At 45.9% G+C, this 24,728-nt stretch overlaps 1 protein-coding gene across 1 annotated transcript in view; it reads right to left on the bottom strand.

Moving 5' to 3' along the window:
• GCSH (glycine cleavage system protein H) overlaps positions 1 to 24,728 on the bottom strand; it is an 84,214-nt gene that overhangs the window by 46,889 nt on the left and 12,597 nt on the right. The window contains exon 2 of the mRNA XM_068119073.2: positions 11,433 to 11,512. Coding sequence (XP_067975174.1) covers positions 11,433 to 11,512 — 80 coding nt within the window. The remainder of the gene's footprint in view (positions 1 to 11,432; positions 11,513 to 24,728) is intronic.

Below are 24,728 nucleotides of genomic sequence, written 5' to 3'. Positions count from 1 at the left end.
TCTGGGGGTTCTTAGAGACTTCTTTCAGCATCTTGCGGTCTGCTCTCGGGCTGAACTTGCTGGGGTGGCCTGGCCTGAACAAGTTGGCAGTTGTTTGAATCTTCTCCAATTGTAGATGATCTTCCGGACAGTCGAATGATTGATTTCAAATTGTTTGGAGATCTTTTTAAATCCCTTCCCGAGACTCGTAGGCATCTATAACCTTCTTTCTGAAGGCCTCAGAGAGCTCCTTTGACCTAGGCATGGTGACGCCGCACACCTCAACAACAAGCGTTACGCCTCGGTCCCCCGTCGGGAAGTGATGTGAGTTGACAAAGTGGAAGACCGCAGAAAACATCCTATGATATGATATTTCGCTCACAAGGTTCAGACATATATATGGTCGGCCATCTTGGATTTTGACATGGCGACCCAATTTTCATTAGAGTTCTTCCTTATGCCTAGATACACCCACACACCTAATTAAAAGTTGGTACTTCGCTTATTTTTCAAGATATTTCGCTCACAAGGTTCAGACATATATATGGTGGCGGCCATCTTGGATTTTGACGTGGCGACCCAATTTTCAATAGCGTTCTTCCTTATGCCTAGATACACCCACACACCAGATTAGAAGTTGGTACTTCGCTTATTTTTCAGGATATTCCGCTCACATGGTTCAGACATACATGGCATCAGACATACATGGCGGCGGCCATCTTGGATTTTGACGTGGGTTACACCCACACACCAAATTCGAATGCGGTCCTTCGCTTATGCATGCATGCACGTACGCACGCACGCCCGCACGCATGGGAAAACCATAGTCCCCCTTTCGCTCCGCGGTGCGACGGGGGACAACAAAGGGCAAACCAAACTAAATGTCTGAGGTTTAAATAAGACAGGTTCCTCCAAGATCCTCTCTGATGATGTTCTGATCATTTTCACCTGAGCTGGTGCACCTGATTCTAATTTTAGGTATTTGAAGTAGTGATAAATGTAGGGGTGTACTTACTTTTTCCACATGCGAAATTTGCAATTATGTTTATTTGAATTATACAATGGACTACAAAATGTAAACGTTTCATGATATTTGTTGTATTATATCACCTTTATCTATCAATATTGTTGAAATGAAGATCAAATAGTTGTATGTTGAAATATGTTGAGGAAAAAGTCAAAACTTTACATGGGGTGTACTTACTTTTTCACATGACTATATATATATATATATATATATATATATATATATATATCTATCTATAATTCCAGTAATCTCTGTGTGTATGTTTGTATGTTTGTATGTTTGTATGTTTGTATGTCTGTGACCGCTGTTTCTCGACAACCACGGGTCCGATATACTTTAAACTTGCCAGGTATATTGCTGGGACCCGAGGATGTGCCTTTTCAAGGTTTCATATTAATCGGACAAGTAGTTACCGAGCTATGTCCAAAAAACGATTCAACCAATCAGAGAGCAGCGAGCTATCACGTGTGCCGAACGTGGCGAACAGACTCTGCCTCGGACGGCACATTTGAGAGCGTATTCATTTATTTCACGTTGGAAAACTATGTTGCCGTTAAACTATGTTTTAAAACTAATTAAAACTACTATCTATAATTCCACGGGTCCGATAAAAAACACCGTACTCGCAAGCCGTTCGCTTTGGACCAAACCATTTCATGTAAATAGAGGGGGGGGATTGTCACCGTACTCGCAAGCCGTTCGCTTTGGACCAAACCATTTCATGTAAATAGAGGGGGGGGATATAATTTTAGATATATATATAGTACGGGCATGCCCTAGTATATATAACTGTGAGAAATAGTAGAAATTAAAGTACGAGCAGGGCGTCTCATTTGTATTAAATAAATAATCGGGAGATTAAATAAGACGCAGACGTCGCTTCAGGACGGTCGATCTTTAATTCTCGACAAGCTTTCGACCAACAAAGGTCTTCTTCTTAGTCGTTCCCAAGTTCAGCCTTATATATACACAAAGAATTAAGTTCAGCACCCCCCCGTTTTTTTACAACCTCGCACATTACAAGTTTGTTGTCGTCAAAACAGTGCAATATACCCATGATATTGCTATATTTTCTGGAGAAGTGATATTATGGTCACATAAAAACATAACAATCATGCCGTTTTCAATATTTTATTCTGAATAATTTAAGGTGAAATTTTTGGGGATTTTAGGCATATTTTCACCTCAATTTAAGTATGGAGCTATAGGTCCATCATGGACAGTGTGGATGACGTTTATGTTTTCTAACGTACAGTCATTGTTCTGAGAAGACCTCTAGCGATCTTTGCGTCAATAACGTGTGTAGGACCCACGTGATCGGATCACTGACTCAACCTACGTCTCATAGACCCTGTAAGCCGTCGTATGCGTTGCTGTGGCAGGTTGTTCCATTCCCGATGTAATGCACGTTCCAATTCATCCCTTAGAATATATGCCATGTATACATATACACAAAGAATATCTATTAGGGGGTGCTTAACTTAATTCTTTGTGTAGGGGTGCTTAACTTAATTCTTTGTGTATATATATATATATATATATATATATATATATATATATATATATATATATATATATATATATATATATATATATATATATATATATATATATATATATATAAGCGCTGGGCGATAATCGCGGTGGGACAATAATCGTGCTTTAGGTTTGCTATCGCAATGATGATAATGGAAATTAACTATCGCTATAACTGCTGCACAAGCACAGTCGGTAAATCGCACTTTTAACCTGGATATTAACGGTTGTATTGGCTGAGTTTAACGTTTAGCATGTTTAATTTCTCTCAAAAGATACAGCCATATTAAATGCAGCTCTATAAAACAAAGCCGGTGATACAATATAAAATATATATTCTCCAAGATGTAATTTAAATAGTATATCGTTAAGCAATCATAAAAATAAACTCGAGAAATGCGACTGTGTAGCCAATATGCCTCCGCATAGTTCAACAACGAGTAGATGCTCTCAATAAGTTTCAATAAGCCCTGCCCCTCCCTAACGAGGATTTCAATCAATAAGTTTGATTTAAATCCCTTCAGCTGTTTTCAAGTATCACATTTTCACCAAAAATGACAGGTTTCACATCGATCAGTGAGGCCGTTTCAGAGAAGGGATTTTTTTTTAACATCGGCTTTCCAGCTAACATGGCTGCCATACCACATGACATATGACCTTAGGAAATGTACACTCTGCATATTAGTGTAGCAGCATAGCAAACCTGTTGTGCATTTTGTGATACAAGCACCAAATTTGGCACAAATGTACATTAATATGTTGCGAACATTTTCAGATATTGGGCCACTTGAAATTCCGTAATTTTTTTTTTCAAATTTTTTCAAATTTCGTAATTTCAAATTTTTCGGGTGACGCCGTCACAATTTCGGTCTTCGAGGCCGGCCGATATAGTGGGGCGGCTTAGCCCATATATTCAAAAGAATTGTGCATTTTGTGATACAAGCACCAAATTTGGCACAAATGTACATTAATATGTTGCGAACATTGTGTGGTCAGCAATGAAGACGAGAGTCTGAATTACATGTATGCAAAAGACCTTGTGAACCAGTGAAGCAAATACACGGGTAAGCATGAATTAAATCTAGGGCATGATATAATTTCCATGATGTTTACCTCTACACTCAATGGTGGAAGGAGGTAATGTTTTGATCCCAGCTTGTCTGTATGTCTGTTTGTCTGTTAGTCCACAAAATTCCAGACAAAGCTTGTAGTAGTGGTAGTTGTAGTGGTAGTGGTGATAACAGAAATTGTTATATAGAACTGAACTTATATTATTATTATATGCAGAAAATAACTTCATTTCTATATGCCCTGCAGTGGACAGGTTAATTGGTTTATGCACTGAAGGGGTCACCCTGGTGTGCACTGCTGTGTTCTGCCTCACTGAGTTGTTCAGGTATGATGTACTCAGCACAAGCTTCCGGTCGGCCCGGAGGTGGGGGTGCGGGGCCTGTCACGGAACGTCAAAACAAACGGCCTGCCGGGGCCGCCCAAAAGTCGGGCGTGAGGGGCGCGTCCACTAATGGAACGCCTCTCGCTTCCCAGATCGAGGGCCACGTGGTCAGGAGAACCTCGTCCCTTCCGGTCACACTTTGCCTATCGGCCGGCCTCGAAGACCGAAATTGTGACGGTGTCACCCGAAAAATTTGAAATTACGAAATTTGAAAAAATTTGAAAAAAAAAATTACGGAATTTCAAGTGGCCCAATATCTGAAAATGTTCGCAACATATTAATGTACATTTGTGCCAAATTTGGTGCTTGTTTCACAAAATGCACAATTCTTTTGAATATTTGGGCTAAGCTGCCCCACTATATGTATTGGTAGGGGATCACGTTTGTGAAGTTTCGTGTTGATCGGATAATGTTCATTTTTCTATACAAGATGGCTGCCAAACCATGTGACCAATGACGTTTTCGTGGTCATCTTTAAATCGCCATGCCTAGTCAATGACACGTAAAGTTTCGAGTCAATCGATTTGGTGGTTTGGGAGAAGATTTTTTTTAAAGGTTTTAGATTAAATCTAATATGGCTGCCAAACCATGTGACCTATGGCATCACAATTATCATGAAAACATTATGCATGGGCATCACTCCTACCCTGGGTGAGTGTGATTGAGTCCATAAACACTTCAGTTATTTTCCTTGAACCAAACACATTATTTCGATGAGACTTTGCCACAAGCTTCATATCCGATGCCTCACGAATGTGTATTGACTGCATCAAAAGCTGCACTCAACAACGGGATCTTCGGGGGGACAGGGGAGAGGGGTGGATTAACCCCCCCCCCCCCCCCCAAAAAAAATAGGTATTTACTCTCTTCTCTGAAACTACACACATGATTTTGATGAAACTTGGTGACAAGCTTCATGTCTGATGCCTAACAAAGGTTTATTTACAGCATCAACATCTGTGCTCAATAAGGGAGACTACGGGGGGAGGGGATGGAGGGGGGTTTGACCCCCCCCCCCCCCCCCAAAATAGGTATTTGCTCTCTCCTCCGAAACTACACACATGAAATTGATGAAACTTGGCCACTAGCTGCATATCTGATGCCTAACAAAGGTGTATTGACCGCATAAAAATCTGCGTTCATTAAAAGGGTGTTACGGGGGAGGAATGGTTTGACCCCTCCCCCCCACCCCCCACCCCCCAAAAAATAAGTATTTGCCCTCTTCTCCGAAACTACACATACGATTTTGAGGAAAATTGCACACAACCTCCATACCAATGTTTGTTCACAGCATTAAAAAAAAAAATCAAAGTCAAATGTTCTGTGGGGGGATTGACTCAACCCAAAATAGGTATTCTTGGGGAAAAATGCCAGGGGAAAATTCTTGAGAAAAAAATATATATATTTAATTTTAAAGCAAAAACTATAGCACTTCGGTGGAATTTGTTTTGAAAGCCATTAATTAGACGCATTGGCAGATGTATATTCTAAGTTTCAGCTAGTTTCGATGTATAACCTTTGAGATATGAGCGCCAACACATTTTGGGCAGACGGACGGACAGACAGACACAAACGTGAATTTGAGGGTTTTCTTAATAAAACTCAATAATGCGGAAACGGACGTTGCTCAAATTTGGAACATATTACCTCGATGTACAAAGCATTTACTTCTTAAATTTTCAGCTGATTTCGTCCAGTAGAAGCTGAGAAACGAATTTTTAGTCCGCATGTTAAAATTACGTACAGATAAACTATCCCATATAAAGGGAGGGGAGCTTTACGCCTCTCGTGGTATAAAGTCCCTGATATCAACTCAGCCTGGGATTTCTTCCACAGAAACCTGCTCTCTCTTAAAATTACGTACAGATAAACTATCCCATATAAAGGGAGGGGAGCTTTACGCCTCTCGTGGTATAAAGTCCCTGATATCAACTCAGCCTGGGATTTCTTCCACAGAAACCTGCTCTCTCTTGCGCACAGATTCATCCCATCTCGTCTTCAGTCACTTTATCCATCCTCCGGCTCTCGGTAGTCGGTACTCTGAATCCTGTGGTGACACAGTTGCTTTAAAACATTTTTTTTAAATAAAAAAATTAATAAAAACTTTTACACCTCATCCTTTTGACAGACAGGCAGCAGCCCCTTCCCTCTCTTCAGACCTTGACAAAATCACCAACTGGCCAAACACTTGAAAAATGTCTTTCAATCCTGCGAAATCTGTCTCTCTGTCTGTCTGTCGCTGTTGCTGTCTATTTCTCTGTCTCTGTCTCTTAGGATCATACCACAAATCTTCCCATCTACCCTTTTGAAGAGGTGCAGTCACTCAAACTTTTGGGTCTCACTCTCAGCCATGACATCTCTTGGGCAAGCCATATTTCAAAGTTGGCCTCCAAAAAGTTGGCCAGATGCTTACTGGGCATCCTCCATCGTGCAAAGTCCTTCCTTGTGTTACGGGGTAACTATGCAACCTTCCTTACTACCCCCCCCCTCCCCCCCTTACCCCTGGTCTCGGTGGACCTCCGAACCCCGAGAGGGTCCCCGGCAGAAAGATGTTTTTATCCCTCACTGGATCCAGCAAATGAAACAGTCGAATCAAATGATGCAACCACACCCGGTTATAAACAAACCATAATATATTATAAATCCCACACAAAGAGCCATACAGCAATGGGGGCAATCACCCCTACTTTCAAATCTTACGATAAAATCCTTGTTAAGCCCCTTAACCCCACACTCACGGCATCTCCCCCAATGTCTCTGCTTCCCTCCAAGGCGAAGTCCCAATGTCTGTGCGCTCCCGCGATCGGTGAGTCAAGGCCCGATGGTCAATTGAGGCGTCGACGAGCGAGACGACCCCGAGGTCACATGCTCAGCCCCCAGCAACACAGCGGTGGCGAGGAACCTCACAAAGATGCGCTCCGACGTACACGTTGCGATTCAACCCACGAGCCTCCGTAGAATTCGCACGTGCCCCTTTCTGGCATGGCCGTTCCCGGCAATCCACCTGGGAATAATGCCCAGCCGACACGACGAAAGCCTGTTCCCTGCAGGGTGCTCGCGTGGCCAAAATGGCGGACGGCTTTCGCTCCAACCCGGGTTCTCAAGGTCTGGATCCTCCGGAACCCCACTGAGAATACCCGGCGACACAGGCTCCCCGCACTCCAGCGATATTTCTTATCGACCGAACTTCCTTTCAAGGACGCAAGGTTCCCTTGCACTCTATGTAGAACGCTCGGCCCGGAGCCTCCACCACAACCTCCCTTTCCGATCTCCTCCCACCTCCTTTTCCTCGCTCCACCTCTTCCGGTCTCGATCCGGATTTCCGGCCACATTTTACCAGGAGCGCTTTTAAATCTTTTACTCACAACAACCCTTTCCCTTAAGTCACAATAAGCATAATATCTAGAATACTTCGAACCAGCAACAATACTCATAACAACAATCATTAAGGCCGAGTCCGTAACACTTGGCACACCTGAACTCCTATCAATAGGCCTATTACTTCGCCATCGCTGGTCTATGTCTTCTTCTGCCTCATTTCTGCTCTTGCATCCTCTGCCTTCCCCATGCTTTGTCCCCCCCACATTGCACGGCACTTCGCAGCCAACCCCAGTTGTGCAGACCAGTACAATGCAGATATGTTCAAGATATTGAGCCGAGGTCAGAGTACTACGTATGTTAGAAGCAACCTTCATCCATTTCACGGACCCCACTTTGTGTCATCAAAAGGAATTTGTACATTCTCTTTCAACATGGAAAGATCAAAAGGTGTTTCTCCGACCGCTGTCCATTAGTCCATGGGCCAGGCCAGATATCGGTACCACCTGGGGTGACCAAACCTAAGTGGTACTAAAATGTTTATTGGGTCAATATAAGTACATTAAGATGTGATAGCCTTTCCACACTGGCAGCTTTGTCAGTTTTTTGTAAAAACTTCAAATTCACCCAATAGCGGCATTGCGTAATTCATTTAAATCTTGCGGTATGCAAAGATCACATCTAATTTCAGTCAATACAGAACTAAAACCATGTGAGAAATGCTACTATATTGTAATTATTAAACATCAGAGCAAAATAAATGCATTTCCTATTTGTCTGTACTTTCTTATTGGATAATTGTGTACTCACGTTCAGCTTTTTTTCTAGGAAGAGTTAATTGCGGATAGATGTAAGCTTTTTTTTCAGCTCCTTTGATGGAACTGGTGAGATATCTGGCTATGTAAGTTATCTTTTGCAGTTCTAATTAAGGTTAATTAAGTTTGATTAGTTAAGATCAGTTAACTATGGTAATATCCTTTCCTTTTCTAGGATTAACTTACCAGTGAGGTCAAGATGTGGCAGATCTTAGATAAGATTTTGTTTTGCTTTCAATGGTACTGTCAGAACAAAGAATGCATTGGATTGCTGGAACACGGATTTCTGCTTGTACATTGCAGGTGTCTACTGTAGTGTGCTGACGTCCTGAGGTGTACATGATGGATCCACCAAGTAGAGATGAAGGTGCCACCCTGCCAAGGAAGCGAGCACGCACTGACTGTATCATTCATTGCTCTAATGAAGACTCCGACTCCCTGGTGTCACCACAAGATCTGGACTCATGGAACACTTTGCTCAGGGCTGCAGAGATTAGACAGCATGCTCCACTTCTGGATATAGCCAAAGGCATTGAAGAAGGACAAATACCACAATTGCAGTATCATCGCAAATGCCGTAGCATTTTCAACATGAAGACGTCTCTTGACTCTCTCCTTTCCAAAGACCCCAAAGATGAACCTGGAGAGGTCAGTTCAAGAAGATCAGCTAGGGATGCGCCAGGTACATCAAGAGTGTATGATAAAATCTGCATTTTCTGCAACAAGTCGAGCAGATACCTAAAAGGACACAATACAAGGGAACCCCTCATCCAGTGTGTTGAGTTACGTGCAGATGCCAGGGTTCGCAACGCAGCAACCAAAAAACTGGATCCAAGAATCCTTGCCTTACTGAGCAGAGACCTTGTTGCTGCAGAGGGACATTACCACAAGTCATGCTACAAACTGTACACAAAAGACGAGTCTTCTGCCAGCTCTGGTGCAGGTGAGGAGAATGAACAAAGAGAGGATGCAGAGTATGAGGAAGCAGTGAGACAAGCCTACGAGGAACTCTTCTTGTATATCAGGAATGAATTCTTTCCCAATCCTGAAATACTGCCTATGACAGACCTCACAGGTAGGCTAGAGAGATCCATGAACGCACACGGCATCACCCAAATGAAACCCTCAACGAAGAAACATGTTCGTCGTAAGCTGGAAAGTGAGCTGGGAGGATCACTCTACTTTGTCTCTGATGAGAAAGGAAAGATTCTCCTCTATCCAGACAGCCTTTCCATGGATGATCTTGCCAAACAAGCCCACAACATGAAGAAGGATCTGCAAGAAGCAAGGACTGCCAGCTCTGGAGATGTCTTAACCAAAGCAGCAATGCAGCTGAGGAACCAGATCAAGAAGCAAGACGTCAGTCAAGCATGGCCACCCAATACAGAGCAGAGTGTCATTCCCGAATTGGTCAAGGAATTCCTGTATACCCTGCTGACTGGAGAGTGTGACTGTGCAAATCTCTCCAAGAGAGTCCAACGTCTTGCCACTTCTTTTGGCAGTGATTTGGTCTTTGCTGTCACCCGTGGCAAGACAAAGCCACCCTATGTTCCAAGCCCAAAGGACTGTGGTTGGACAACTGATGAGGATGGGAAGCTGGCTGTTGAGTGGATGCATGGCTCGCCTGCACCAGATGCTGTGCTGCAGCTGCTCTCCTGCAAACGTGTGCGGTCATGCAAACTACCAGCATGTAACTGCCTCAGCAATGGCCTGAAGTGCACAGACATGTGCAAACTACAAACGTGCAGCAACCAAGCCAGTGAAGAAGAGCCAGAAGTGGATTAACTGACTCTGATATGGATGACGGTGATGATGAATAACTTGGTGGCATAATTATGCACAAACAGAAACGTGAAACTGTACTTCATTTAATAATGCTAAGAGCCAAAGAAAAAGTGTCATGGATGCATGTTGATTCTACTGAATCAAAGACCTTGCTTAAAACAGGAAACCTAGAGTCTGATTTGTCACAGGGTGTGACTTGACAAAAACATAAATATTTTGTTCAACTTGCATAAATATTTTGTTCAACTTGCATAAATATTTTGTTAAGTTAAGTTCGAATTTTTTTGAAAACAACCCACTTCATCTACAAAATCTGCCTTTATGTACAAGAATGACTGCCTACATTCGTGATACTGGTAAGAAAGGATCCCTATGTGGTATTTTATGCTTGTCTGTGACTGAACTGATTCTTAACAGAACGATTGTGGTGTGAGAATAAAGGATAGTGGTAAAGTGTGTGTTCGCGCCTTTCATCCATGGGGCATGTCCATTACAAGAAGTGATAAACTCTAAAAGCTGTGAGTCTGCAAGGGCTATCATATCAAAATGCAAACTAGAGACATATAGCAAGTTAAAAACACCAAAGAGAATTAGTCACCCCGGGTGGTACCGATACTGGAAATTTGGGATCCTGGCCCATGGACTACATGGCATATCTGCAAATGTCGAGTCCCCGGCTTTGAGGGAACCCCATTCCCCCTCCCTCCAAGGTAATGATGCAAATGGTGCGTCGTCGCTGACACCTGCGCTCCAGCCAATCGGAGCCAGGGATAGTGGTGACTGAGTCAACCAATGGGCATTCAGAATACCAATGACGTCATGACTGATGAACCAATCGGTGTCGCTGTTACATCGACATGGTATAAATGCAATATCTCTCACCTCTTCTGGTCTTTTGCTGTGAATCGCCTTGAGTACAGCACGGAAAGCTTCGGTGTTATTGTTGTTATGTCGTGTTTGCTTCTTGTGTATTAAAGTTCTGCAATACCAAACATCTGTTTATTTATAGGTGATTCTTCATCATTGAGAGATGGGGCTAAAAACTATATAAAGCACGATATTTCAAAAAGTTGTGGATGGATTATGGCAAAACTTGGTGGACGAGTTGGTTAGGGGACAAGAACAGGCCGATTAGATTTTTGTTCAGGTACGAATCCAGATCCGGCCTATCAGTGGGATACAAAACATTAAATGTTCAGCCTGGCGGAAGTATGCGCTCTACTGTTTATTTTGTAATCGATGTGTTTTCTTTTAGTTATCAAGTCATCCTACTATCAATATCCTATTTAATTGGAATTAGCACGCAGTTTGAATGAGTGTTCTTGAAGCCATATTGTTTCACATTCTTAACAGTTTGATCATTGGGTTGTTGTTTTAGTTTCAATATCTCAACTTATAGGTCTCCCACTACTCAGACCATTCCACTCACAAAATCATACTTCCTTTTTGTTTTAGTTTAAGCTCCTGTGTGACCTGTATGCATAACCAAAATACATGGTGAATTACAAAAAGAGGGTACCTGTGCAAAATGACTGATTCCCACTGTGCCAATTCCTTCTTCCACTAAAACCCATTCATGTTTGTCTGTAAACTTCCGCGCTGTAAGACAACACAAAATAACACATCTGTCAGTTATGAAATACAGTATAAACATTCCAATTTTGTGCTGCCGTAAACATGGACACATCAACACATGTGGTTCCTTTTATTTTCAATCACACCATTTTACAATTGCGTAAACACCATTGAAGTTGATATAGGCCGCGGCGGATATGTGAAAGCATTGTGACTTTGGTGTTACAAGCATCAAATTTGACACAGCTCGGGCATGTGCAAAGGAAGATTCAGATATAGAGCCATCGCAGATCTTTGTTGCGAGGGAAATGGAACCATTTTTCAAAATGGCGACAATTCCATTCTTTTTTTTACCATAACTTAGTGGATTACAAAGAGTTGAGGGATCAAAACTTTATGTGGTTGCATTTTCCACTTTATTAACACTCATTCGGCTCAACAGAGGTAATATAAGATAATGCTAAAGCTCTGTTTGATTTGTTTTTCAGCCAACAATGGCCTTTTTCACTGGAAGATCACGTATATGGGCAAGGTAATCAAAAGTGAAACAAAACTGCGTGTTCCCCATACACATTTCCCATAAAAGATGTCATCCAACAAGTTGTAGCACATTCTCCACAACTAAAAAGGGCAGTGCACTGGAGAGCTGTCTTGAAGCATTTGCACTGTACGATGCAGGCCTTCTTGCATCTGCATCGCACGAGTTCTCTCTCCTACGAGACTTCGTAGCTTCTAAAGGAGGAGCCCAGCACATGTCCAATTTCTTCTTCCACCCCACTCACTTGGAGGTGGAAGCGTGGGCATAGCAGTCATCATTTGGGCCCAGCAGTGGCCAGCCTTGTATGTGTCCCTCTTCATGTGTTGGATGAGTGCTGCCTTTGTTGAGGTAAAGCAATCCAGTGTTCTCCACTTCAAAATTATGATCTGTCAAGATCACACAGTGCTCCAATGACTTTGGAGTAGCACACAAAAGGTGTGGCCGTAACAGCTTTCCAAGGGACCCCATGCAATCTTCCATATACTTCCAAAGAATGGCATTGTGGTGTCGCACCAAATAAATGTATACAATATTTGGCAAAATGACCCTCCAGTCAGGCGCCAGTAACCTAGCCGTTTTGCAAGCCGAAACCTCCCCTCCCCCACCCACCTCGACACCACGGAACAAGCCCCACGACCGACCTCGACGGCTCGACATCCCTTCCTTCTATACCATGACCAACCTCGACCTCCCCTCCGTCAGCCTTCCTCCCCCCCCATGGTCACCTAAATTTCCGCTCCAACCCCAAACCTTGACCTCTCTCCACACCAACTCGACCTCTCTATCCCCCTCTCCGCGCCACCTCAACCTCTCCCTTCCCCTCCCCTCTCCGCGCCTCCGCACCACCTTGACCTCTCCCTCCCCCTCTCCGCGCCACCTCGACCTCTCCCTCTCCACGCCACCTCGACCTCTCCCTCCCCCTCTCCGCACCAACTCGACTTCTCCCTCCACCTCTCTGCACCAACTCGACCTCTCCCTCCTCCTCTCCGTGCCTCCTCGACCTCTCCCTCTCCCTCTCCGCGCCACCTCGACCTCTCCCTCTCCAAACGTACAATAGAGGAGACTTTAAACAACAATTTAAAATGATAACTCAAACGTGCGATAGAGGAGACTTTAAACAACTATTTAAAATGATAACTCAAACGTGCGATAGAGGAGACTTTCAACAACAATTTAAAATGATAACCCCAATGTACGATAGAGGAGACTTTAAACAACATTTTAAAATGATAGCCCCAATGTACGATAGAGGAGACTTTAAACAACAATTTAAAATGATAACCCCAATGTACGATAGAGGAGACTTTAAACAACAATTTAAAATGATAACCCCAATGTACGATAGAGGAGACTTGAAACAACAATTTAAAATGATAACCCCAATGTACGATAGAGGAGACTTTAAACAATTTAAAATGATAACCCCAATGTACGATAGAGGAGACTTGAAACAACAATTTAAAATGATAACCCCAATGTACGATAGAGGAGACTTCAAACAACAATTTAAAATGATAACCCCAATGTACGATAGAGGAGATTTTAAACAACAATTTCAAATGATAACCCCAACGTATGATAGAGGAGATTTTAAACAACAATTTCAAATGATAACCCCAATGTACAACAGAGGAGATTTTAAACAATTTCAAATGATAACCCAAACGTACGATAAAGGAGATTTTAAACAACAATTGAAAATGATAACCCCAACGTACGATAGAGGAGATTTTAAACAACAATTTCAAATGATAACCCAAACGTACGATAGAGGAGATTTTAAACAACAATTTCAAATGATAACCCAAACGTACGATAAAGGAGATTTTAAACAACAATTTCAAATGATAACCCAAACGTACGATAGAGGAGATTTTAAACAACAATTTCAAATGACAACCCAAACGTACGATAGAGGAGATTTTAAACAACAATTTCAAATGATAACCCAAACGTACGATAAAGATTTTAAACAACAATTTCAAATGATAACCCAAACGCACGATAGAGGAGACTTTAAACAACAATTTCAAATGATAACCCAAACGTACGATAGAGGAGATTTTAAACAACAATTTCAAATGATAACCCAAACGTACTGTTGTGGATATGAGAATGGTTTTGTTTTTTTTGTTGTAGTGTAAATTGTTGTAAAGTATCGCCCTCCTTGCTCCAGTGTTGTATAAAGATCAAAGGGCGTTCCCGTAGTTAGTTCCATAAAGCATACATGAAGGACACCATAATATCCCTGTTCAGTAGTTTATTTCCTTATTATGTGTATTAGGGTAAGGCCTTGTCTTCCATTAAGATGATACTCCATTGCACCAAGTGAAATAAGATAGATCCTACCGTCCACCAAACAGCGATGACTCCATCTACATCTCGCTGTCTGATAATATGGACCAACTTCTATCTACCCATCCCAACTCTCTCTTCCTCATATGTGGTGATTTCAATTGTCACCATGCCAGTTGGCTGGGTGTGGGTACCTCTCTCACCAGCCATGGCTCTTCAGCAAAGGACTTCTGCGACTCACTGGGACTGACACAATCTGTCAATTTCCCGACCCGGATCTCAGTCAACGGAGCATCTTCTCTTCTGGATTTGGTTATGACAAACTTCCCTGAAAATGTCTGCTGCTCTTCTTCTGCTCCAATCGGCTCATCTGATCATGTGCTTGTCAAAGTGGACATCTCTCTGACCATTCTCAGAGAGCCTCCTCGTCGACGAGTCTGGCATTTCACTCAGGCCAACTGGCACGGTCTTCAAGCAGCCTTCAATCATCTGGACTGGTCTCTCATCTCTACCGCCTCTGACATCAACTCATCCTGGGAATTCTTTCAAAGTAAATTGCTCTCTCTCATGCACAGATTTATCCCATCTCGTCTTCAGTTGTCATACCCTTCCTCCCGTCCATGGTACACGGAATCTTGTGGTGAGGCTGTTGCCCTGAAACAACTTGCTTTCGTCTCCTGGAAAGCAAATCCAACGGAAGGAAATCTCATTTCCTTTCACAAAGCCCGAAACAAGTGTGTGTCCACCCTCAGGAGAGCCAGGAAACAATATCTCACCGTTCTCAAGACCGAACTCTCTTATCTGTCTCCCTCTTCCAAATCCTGGTGGAGTCTGGTCAAATCTGTTTCTGGTGTTTGTTCCCCCTCCATCCCCTCCCTCACCTCAAACGGATTAACGGCTGACTCCGCACGTGAAAAAGCTGAATGCCTCAACTCTGTGTTTGCCTCTAAATCTTGTGTCCCAAACCCATCCCTCTCTGTACCCACCATACCCAGTCGTACCCAGCTGCTCCTGGACTCTGTGTCCTTTCCTCCTTACAAGGTGGAAAAGTTTCTGTCAACCCTCGACTCTGATTCTGCAACTGGTCCTGACGGCATCAGCCCACGGGTCCTAAAATCATGTGCTTCCGCTCTTTCACTCCCTCTTTCTGTTCTCTTCACCCTCTCTTTTGCTCAAGGTCATCTGCCATCTGCTTGGAAATCAGCTAACATCACCGCTTTGCACAAAAAAGGTGCAAAAACAGATCCCAGCAACTACAGACCAATCAGCCTTCTCCCAATTATCAGCAAAGTCATGGAATCCATCATTGCTTCAGATATGAAATCTTTCCTCTTCTCCAATGGCTTGATCTCTGATCATCAATTTGGTTTCAGACCTGGTCACTCTACTCTGGACATGCTGCTTCTGCTTTCTCAACAATGGATGGAGGTCCTCAACGCCAAACAGGAAATTACAGCCGTCTCCCTTGACATTTCACGTGCCTTCGATACGATCTGGCACCCTGCTCTGCTCACCAAACTCTCCTCCTTTGGTATCCATGGAAATCTCCACGCATGGCTGGCGGACTTCCTCTCTGGTCGTAGTCAACGTGTGGCCCTGAATGGGTTTCTCTCGTCTCCTCTTCCTGTTCAGGCTGGAGTTCCCCAAGGTAGTGTTCTGGGCCCTGTGCTTTTTCTGGTCTTCATCAATGATCTCTCTGACTCTCTTGAAAATCCTCTCTATCTCTTTGCTGACGACTCTACTCTCTGTCGCTCCATTCCTCATCCCTCAGATCGGCAGTCTGCAGCCTCCTCACTCTCTGCAGACCTGGACAAAATCACAGACTGGGCAAACAAATGGAACATGTCTTTCAATCCTGATAAATCTCACACGCTTACGATGTCTCTCCGAAAAGACCGACTGGAAAACCCTCCCATCCACTTTCTGAATAATCCTCTCCAAGAAGTTCTGTCACTCAAGCTTTTGGGTCTCACTATTTGCCATGATCTTTCCTGGGAAAACCACATTTCAAATCTGGCCTCCAAAGCCAGTCGCCGACTGGGCATCCTCCGTCGTACGAAGTCCTTCCTTGGCACACCTGAGCTCCTCACCACATACAAGGCTTTCATCCGCAGCTCTATGGAATACTGCTCTCCCCTCTGGTCTGGTGCTCCTGCCTCACACCTAGCCCGTCTTCACGCTGTTGAAACCAAAGCGTTCAGAATCATTGGAATCTCCCGCGATGAAGCTAACTCCAAGGGCCTTTCACTCACTCACCGCAGGCAGGTTGGTGGTCTTTCCGTCTTCTACCGACTCCTCTCTGGCCTTGCTCCTCCAGCTCTCTCTGGGCTCTGTCCCCCAAATATTCCTACAGGTCGCACAAGATCTGCCTGCAACCCTCTTATGGTTAAACTGCCAAAATCAAGACTTTATACTCACCTTCACACCTTCATTCCTCTTTTCTCCCGCCTCTGGAACAAACTCCCTCACTCTCTTCAATCCCACTCCACCCTCCAGGTCTTTAAAACAAATGTTCACCACCATCTCTTATCCTCCCCCATCCAAAACCTTGATCTTTTCTACCCCCGCTAATTTCGGTCCCCTTGTGTTTTATACTTCTCCCACCCACGCCCCCCCCCCCCCTTCCCACACCTCCTGCCCCCAAGCCCTCTCCCTCCCACACTTCTCCCTGCTCTCAAATGTTGTGGTTGTGTGCTTCCCCTTCTCCCCATCTTGTCTTCCGCTCCCTCTTTTTGTATATTTTGTTTGTCTGGTTGATTTGTTTGTGAAATAAATGTTAGCTCTTTCACGAGCCTCAATTCAGTATACAAAAAAAAAAAAAAAAAACCCTTTCATTCCTATTCCCAAAACCTCCATTTCCAACTGCGTCATTGCCAAGCCTCAATTGCCAACTACATCCCCTCCAAGCCTCAATTACCAACTGCACTGGGCAGTTTGTCAGGTTTGCTACAGCTGTGGGTTGTTGGTTTCACCCCAAAACCACCATTAGCCATTACGGCGTGCTCAGCTCGGGGAAGAAGGGCGTGCCCGCCCATCGTCATCAAGGGTGGAGTCAGAGGGCCTGTGCCCACCAATCAGGGCCGAAGCGAGCTCACCGAGGGGCGTGTCCTGAAGGCCGGCGGCTTGATCGCCTGAGGCGCTATAAAAGCGTGCGCGCAAGAGCGGAGAGAGTTGGTTGGACCGAGAGACGTGCGAAGAAAGAAAGTCAAGAAAGAGAGAGGTTCAGAGAGGCGCGTCAGAACGTTGGTTGGTGGTTGGTGGCGGAAAGAGAGTTGGTTACAAAAGAGATTGGGAGAAGTAAAGAGAAGTGAGGCGGAGTGAGGCAGAGTGAAGCCAAGAAAGACAGCAAGCCTTGTGAGGGTTGAGTTGAGGAGGAGCACAAAAAGGGACACCAAGAGTTGCGTCGACGCCACCGAGGTTTTCCCGCCAAGAACGCGAGGAGTCGGAGCTGTCACCTCCAGCCCTGCCGTTTGCAGGGACCTGACCCTTCCTCCCACCTCCAGCCATCCACCTCCAGCCATCCACCTCCTGCCATTCCTATCATCATCCCCCATGTAAGTGTGTTCGTAGTCTGTCTTTTGTCTTGTCCCTGGGTATAAGTAAGCTTGTATAAGTTAATATTTGCACTGTGTCTCTGAGTTCTTCTGTAAATTATTTTCTTATCTTTCCTTCTTCCTTGGTTTCTTTCAATCCTGTACATAGTAATAAATTATATTTGTATTCCTTACCCTTTGTCTTTCTTCTTCTTCACATCCTTCGCTTTAGTCTTTTCCCCATTGAATATCTGTGGCGCGATTCAGCCAACGTTCAGGAATCGGGTTAGTCGGGGTAACTGTTAGGGCCGCGGTGCCATCCGATCGGCCAAACATCTTATCCGCGGTCCGTAACAATTGGTGTCGGGAGCGGGATCGGACCCGAAGCGCGCTTAACGCGCTCAAAATTACCAGCTGCTGAAATTTGTTTTTAAAAAAAAACCTGAATTTTGAAATCGCGCCATGGCTAGTCAAGGCGATCGGATGCCGGTGGGGGAACTAGAAGAGGGGTTAGGGGTAATCCAGGACCACAGGGAGGAAACGGAGGAGAGCAATGAGGAGGTGGTTGAGGAGGTGTCAGGCGCGCAAAATGGCATCCTCGCGCACGTGGGTGTAGCGGCACCAAATTTAGCGGCGCCCGTGACCGTAGCAGCACCGGTGGATTCGAACCTTTTTTTGCTACAAATGGGGGCCCTTATGGACAAAATGGGTGAGCGAATAAGGGACGAAGCGAGAGCTGATAGTGAGCGAATAAGGGACGAAGTGAGGGCTGATAGTGAAAAAATGGAAAACAGAATGATGGGGGCAATGAGGGACGAAGCAAGGGGTACCGGTGAACGATTAGACAGTAAATTTGAACGATTAGACAGTAAATTTGAACGGTTAGACAATAAATTTGAAGCGTTAGACAACGGGATAAAAGAGGTGAAGAATGGGTTAACAGGGGTGGAAAATAGAATGGCTGCCCAGGAGAATCAGAAAGAGGGGGTGAAAATGGGTTAAGGGGGCTAGAAGATAGGATGGAAGGCAAATTGCGGGAAGTAGGGGAGCAATCCGCCCGAGAAATCAAACGGATGGGGAACCAGATAGAGGAGGTGAAAATCGGGTTAGAAGGTAAATTGGATGCTAAGAGGGATGAATTGGGACAGATGAGGGTGGCATCTACAAAAGAGATGGAGGAGATGGAGGAGATGGAGGAGATGAAGGAGGAGATACGACGAGGTGTAAGCGAGGAGGTCTCGGGGGTACGCGAGGAGGTAAAGCGAGGTGAGAAGCGTATGGAGAAAGAGGTGAGAAATGGAACGGCAAAGTTACAAGGGGGCATAGAGGACCTGACGCAGGAGGTGGAACAGCTGACGGTGGCACAGACGGAGTTAGCGGAGCAGGTACAAAAGAATACTGCGGTACTAGGAGGGTTAAAGGCGACACAAAACGACATAAAAAATGACTTGATAGCGACGAAGAGGCAATGTCAGATGGTACGTGAGGGACTGACTGACAACGAGGTTGGACGAGGTGACAGAAGTAATGGAGACGAAGGACCGGGATGTGAGGACGCACATAGAAATGGTCAAAGTAGCCTTTGAGGACGAAATTGAGGAGACGCACCGGGAAATAAAAGAGGTGAAGCAAAGATTAGAGGAGGTGAAAGAGGGGGTGAGTGAAATTAAGAAGAGACGGACGGAAACTAAGAGAGAAATACAGGAGGAGGTGATGGAATATGTGCAAGGTCGGTGCTCAAATCATGATTATGTGCTCACTAACCAAATAAAGAGTTTGCAGGTGGCAGAGGAGGTGCGACGACGAGGTACCGAGGTGAGTGACGATATACGCGGAAATGTATATGGTGTGAGGGGAGATTTAGTTGGCTTGGGGGGTGGTGTAGACCCGGGTGTTCGTGAGGGACCAATGGTGAGGTGCATGACAGGTACGGAGTGTGAAAGAGGAGGTGTGCGAGAATGTCCGACTCTGGGGTGTGTGAGGAAAAAGTGCGCGCCGAGGAGTGAGTGTGCTGTCGAGAGTGAGTTGGTCGTAGCGCGTGTGCGAGGGAGCACATGGAAGCGCGTAGTGGTGAGTGTTACAGAGGATGTAACGAGAGAGTGTACACCTGTGGTGAGTGTTACGGAGGAAGTAACGGGAGAGTGTGCGCAAGAGGATGCACGAGAAAGGTGTGTAACGGACGGGTGCATGGGGAAAGAGTGCGCTGTCAAGAGTAAGGGAGAATGCACACCTGTAGTGAGTGTAACGGGAGAGTGTGCGTGAGAAAAGTGTGTAACGGACGGGTGCATGAGGAAAGAGTGCGCTGGCAAGAGTAAGGGTGAATGCGTGACCGAGAGTGGAGGTGAAAGTAGCAAGAGTGACACGGAGCGTGAGTTGGTTGTGGCAGGTGAGAGAGGATGTACACCTGGAATGGAAGGAAGCACACCTGGAATGATAGAACGCATATGGGAATGCACGCTGGAGTTGGTAGTGAGGCACGTGGTTGGGTGTGCAAGTGAGAGCACACCTGTGGTTGTCACAGAGGAGGTGACCGAGGAGGGGGCGCGAAGAGGTGTGTTGGTGAGGTGTGCGAATGACCAGTGTGTGCAAAGGTGTGCGGTGGTCAGGTGTGTGACCAAGTCTGTGAGCGGAATGAGTGTACCTTGGTGTGTAAGAGAAGGTGCAATGACAAATAGCATGGAGACAGCTGGATGTGTGAGCAAGGAACGGGCTGCGGGGTGTAAGCATGCGAATGGAGCATCGACGCTAACCGGGTTAGCGGTTAGAACGACGTTTAGCCGAATCGGGCCCTCGGTGCGTGCCGGGCTTCGCGTGCCGCGAGAACCAGCGGGGATCCGAACCACGGCGGTTTCGAAAGAACCGCCGTACGCGATCCACGCTGGGCCTCGCTCTGAACGGCCGCGTCCGTGCTCCACTAGGCAGAGCGGGCAGCCCAATAGGAAGGGTTGTCATGGCGACCCCTTTTTGTTGAGGCGTTCCGGCAGGTCGAGATCGGGCCACTGGACGGCACCGTGCCGAGATGGTGCGTGGGATCTCGGCCCGGGTAAGCCCCCGTCCTTGCACCGAATGCCGGACGCATCCAGCCGCCGGCACCAAGCAACCCGCATTCATTGCTCGGCCGTGCGAAGCCGGGCTGTAGAAGTGAATTGGCGCACCGAGAGGCACTAGTGAGTATACTGTGATGATGAGGATAGTGTTTTGGCCCCGAAAGTAGAAAAAGCAAAATTTGATGATTGGCAAAGGATTGGCAAATGATGGGTAGTGATTGGCAAATTTTTAATTAGCTGGAATTTAGTGTGCAAAATTGGTAGTGGAAGATGCCCGATGTGGTGGGATGGCAACTCTGCCATCTCTCACAACGGGGGCAAAGGAGCACTAGTCTTATGGGGTTTATGGCAGTGAAAACTAGCCCGGGAGGGTTAGGATATAATGTGTAGGGACCTAGAGATGACCTTACGTAACGTTAAGATTAGGTAGTGACAATGATACCTGTAGTGGGGACGCAGGTAGATTAGTGTGGATGATAATGACGTGGTATGTGCTTAGTTTAAAGGGGAGACGGGGAGCACTAAGTTAACAGGGCAACAGGTAGATTAGATGATGCCGTATGTATGGTTAAAAGGTGTGATTGCACAGGTGTGCAACTGGACAGGTGTATGGAGCAGTGGTTGAGTGAGTAATGGTGATGGGTGCTGAGTTGACCAATTGGTCCAGGAAGGAAGGAGGGTGCAGAAAGCACCAGGAGTGATTGCACAGGTGTGCAACAACAGGTGTATGGAGAATGGTTGTGTGAAATACATTGAGTGTGGAATACATGGAGTATGGGAATGGATGGTCGTGGAGTGAGTATGGGAGAAACTGTGGAGTGGAGTGGATGGTGCGAAGGTGTGAATGGGGGAAGAATGGACCCCCATCACGAATACCCGGGGAGGGTAGTGTAAGTGTTAGGTAGAGGGTACAGGTAAATTGTGGTTGGATATTGGCATCTGTGGTGCGTGCTGGAAGAATGGTATTTGGATGGGTGCATTAGTGACGTGGAAATGGCTGGGCGTGTAGCCTGTTAGTGTGTGTGTAGTTGGTTGGGCACTCCACCACTGTGAGGATGTCGGCCAGGTGAGGCCGCAGGTGGGCTCTGGGAGCCGGTAGAGTTGTTGTGGATGGGGCCCGAGGATCCGGAGGACGGACCCGGGTAGCCCAGTGCCAGAGGGCACCGAGGGGTGACAGAGCCAGGAGGGGCCTTCCCCAGTTAGATAGGTTAGGGTGTGCAGCGAGGTAAGCTCGGGTGGCAACTACAGTGGTGGAGGTGTGCAGGTGGGTAGACCTGCTGGGAGAGCTGCACGACCCAGCCCGGAAATTGTGCAAGGCCACCGGGAGATGAATCGGGGGAGTGAGACCCCAAATTGATGAAGCACCACAGTTTGGTCAATGGGAATTGGTTTTTAGAACCCATAGTGCAAGTTGGCCAATGGATTGGCAGGGAAAGACCCCGGGTAGTGTAAAGTGTGTTAAAGTCATTTAGAGGATAGTTAGGATTGAAGTCTCCTCGCACCATCTACATCCACTCACCTGGGGTGACGTAACTCCGCACCATGCCATGTTTTTATTATTTTGATGCAAATGTTTGGATTGTGAGACGCATCATGACGTGGGTGTGACATTGTGCTTGATGTTCCATCTCTTCCTCCTTATGAGGATTGATGATGAATTGGGTGATGGCAAATTTTGGATAGAGGGATTGTGGAGACGAATTTGGTATAGGGGAAATATGGGGAAGACGTGACATTAGCGATGAATTTGTAAAGGTGTCGATTTTGTAAATATGGGGTAAGGGCAAGGGTAGAGTAGGTGACAGGGGGGGGTGACGTACAGTAGGGACGAGTTTTCTCACTTCGCTCTCCGTACGCACTTCGCCTTGCATTGCCTTATTGATGTGTACCCTTGTGACCTTACCCCTCGCTCATCTGTCTTTTCCCCCCTTGTCTCCCACATGAGGACTGTGCGCCACTGGGCGCCGAGGGGAGCATGCGGGAGTCCGTCATTGTGCGCCCGGAACTCCCAGAACCAGCTGTCTGCATCGATGCACCACCTTATGGACCACATGTCTGTGGCTGAGCACCACTTATGGACCCCATGGGTTGGGGCATGGCCCCTCTGCTGGAACCGGCCATGAGGGCCCGAGATATTGCTGGCAGACCTTGGCCACAGGGCACTGATGCCCCACAGGTGAACCATACATAGTCGGCCCCCCTGTGGGGCATAAATAAAAGAAATGGACACGTTGGGTGCATTTTATTTTAATACAAATAGGCCGCCAGCAAAGAAGATGACAACAACAGGAAGAGAGCATTAGCCAGCAGAGGGAGCCGAAGAGCAAGAGACCACCAGCAGGGTTAGGGGTTGTTGGTTTATTTTTATTGATGAACAATGGTGACTGTGCACCGATTGGTGCGTTTTGGGTGCTTTCATGGTGCGTCGATGCAGAGCAGACTGTCTCCCCCCCCCCCCCCTTTTATTGTAAATAAAAGTAGCGGCAATTGTAAATAATGCTCCCCACCGTCAATGTATAGTTTGAAGACCATTCCGCAATTCGGTTAGCTGTGGGCGTGAATCTGTTAGGCAGGGTGCAATGGAGCAGCGGGACATATTTATTTATGTTTTAAAACTGACGCACTCAGGGTCAGGTTAAAAGTAGAGGGAACTACACCTACGTGCCACACTAAAAGTTAAGGTAAGAGGCCCGGGACGTGCCTAAGAGGAGGAGGGTGCAGTGTTGTGGATATGAGAATGGTTTTTTTTTTTTGTTGTAGTGTAAATTGTTGTAAAGTATTGCCCTCCTTGCTCCAGTGTTGTATAAAGATCAAAGGGCGTTCCCGTAGTTAGTTCCATAAAGCATACATGAAGGACACCATAATATCCCTGTTCAGTAGTTTATTTCCTTATTATGTGTATTAGGGTAAGGCCTTGTCTTCCATTAAGATGATACTCCATTGCACCAAGTGAAATAAGATAGATCTCCTTTCATTCCTATTCCCAAAACTTCCATTTCCAACTGCGTCATTGCCAAGCCTCAATTGCCAACTACATCCCCTCCAAGCCTCAATTACCAACTGCACTGGGCAGTTTGTCAGGTTTGCTACAGCTGTGGGTTGTTGGTTTCACCCCAAAACCACCATTAGCCATTACGGCATGCTCAGCTCGGGGAAGAAGGGCGTGCCCGCCCATCGTCATCAAGGGTGGAGTCAGAGGGCCTGTGCCCACCAATCAGGGCCGAAGCGAGCTCACCGAGGGGCGTGTCCTGAAGGCCGGCGGCTTGATCGCCTGAGGCGCTATAAAAGCGCGCGCGCAAGAGCCGAGAGAGTTGGTTGGACCGAGAGACGTGCGAAGAAAGAAAGTCAAGAAAGAGAGAGGTTCAGAGAGGCGCGTCAGAACGTTGGTTGGTGGTTGGTGGCGGAAAGAGAGTTGGTTACAAAAGATAGTGGGAGAAGTAAAGAGAAGTGAGGCGGAGTGAAGCAGAGTGAAGCCAAGAAAGACAGCAAGCCTTGTGAGGGTTGAGTTGAGGAGGAGCACAAAAAGGGACACCAAGAGTTGCGTCGACGCCACCGAGGTTTTCCCGCCAAGAACGCGAGGAGTCGGAGCTGTCACCTCCAGCCCTGCCGTTTGCAGGGACCTGACCCTTCCTCCCCCCTCCAGCCATCCACCTCCTGCCATTCCTATCATCATCCCCCATGTAAGTGTGTTCGTAGTCTGTCTTTTGTCTTGTCCCTGGGTATAAGTAAGCTTGTATAAGTTAATATTTGCACTGTGTCTCTGAGTTCTTCTGTAAATTATTTTCTTATCTTATCTTCTTCCTGGGTTTCTTTCAATCCTGTGCATA

The sequence above is a fragment of the Myxine glutinosa genome, chromosome 6, assembly GCF_964187855.1.
Source record: "Myxine glutinosa chromosome 6, kmMyxGlut1.1, whole genome shotgun sequence".
NCBI classification, from domain to species: Eukaryota; Metazoa; Chordata; class Myxini; order Myxiniformes; family Myxinidae; genus Myxine; species Myxine glutinosa.
This window is presented reverse-complemented; position numbering and strand designations above follow the sequence as displayed.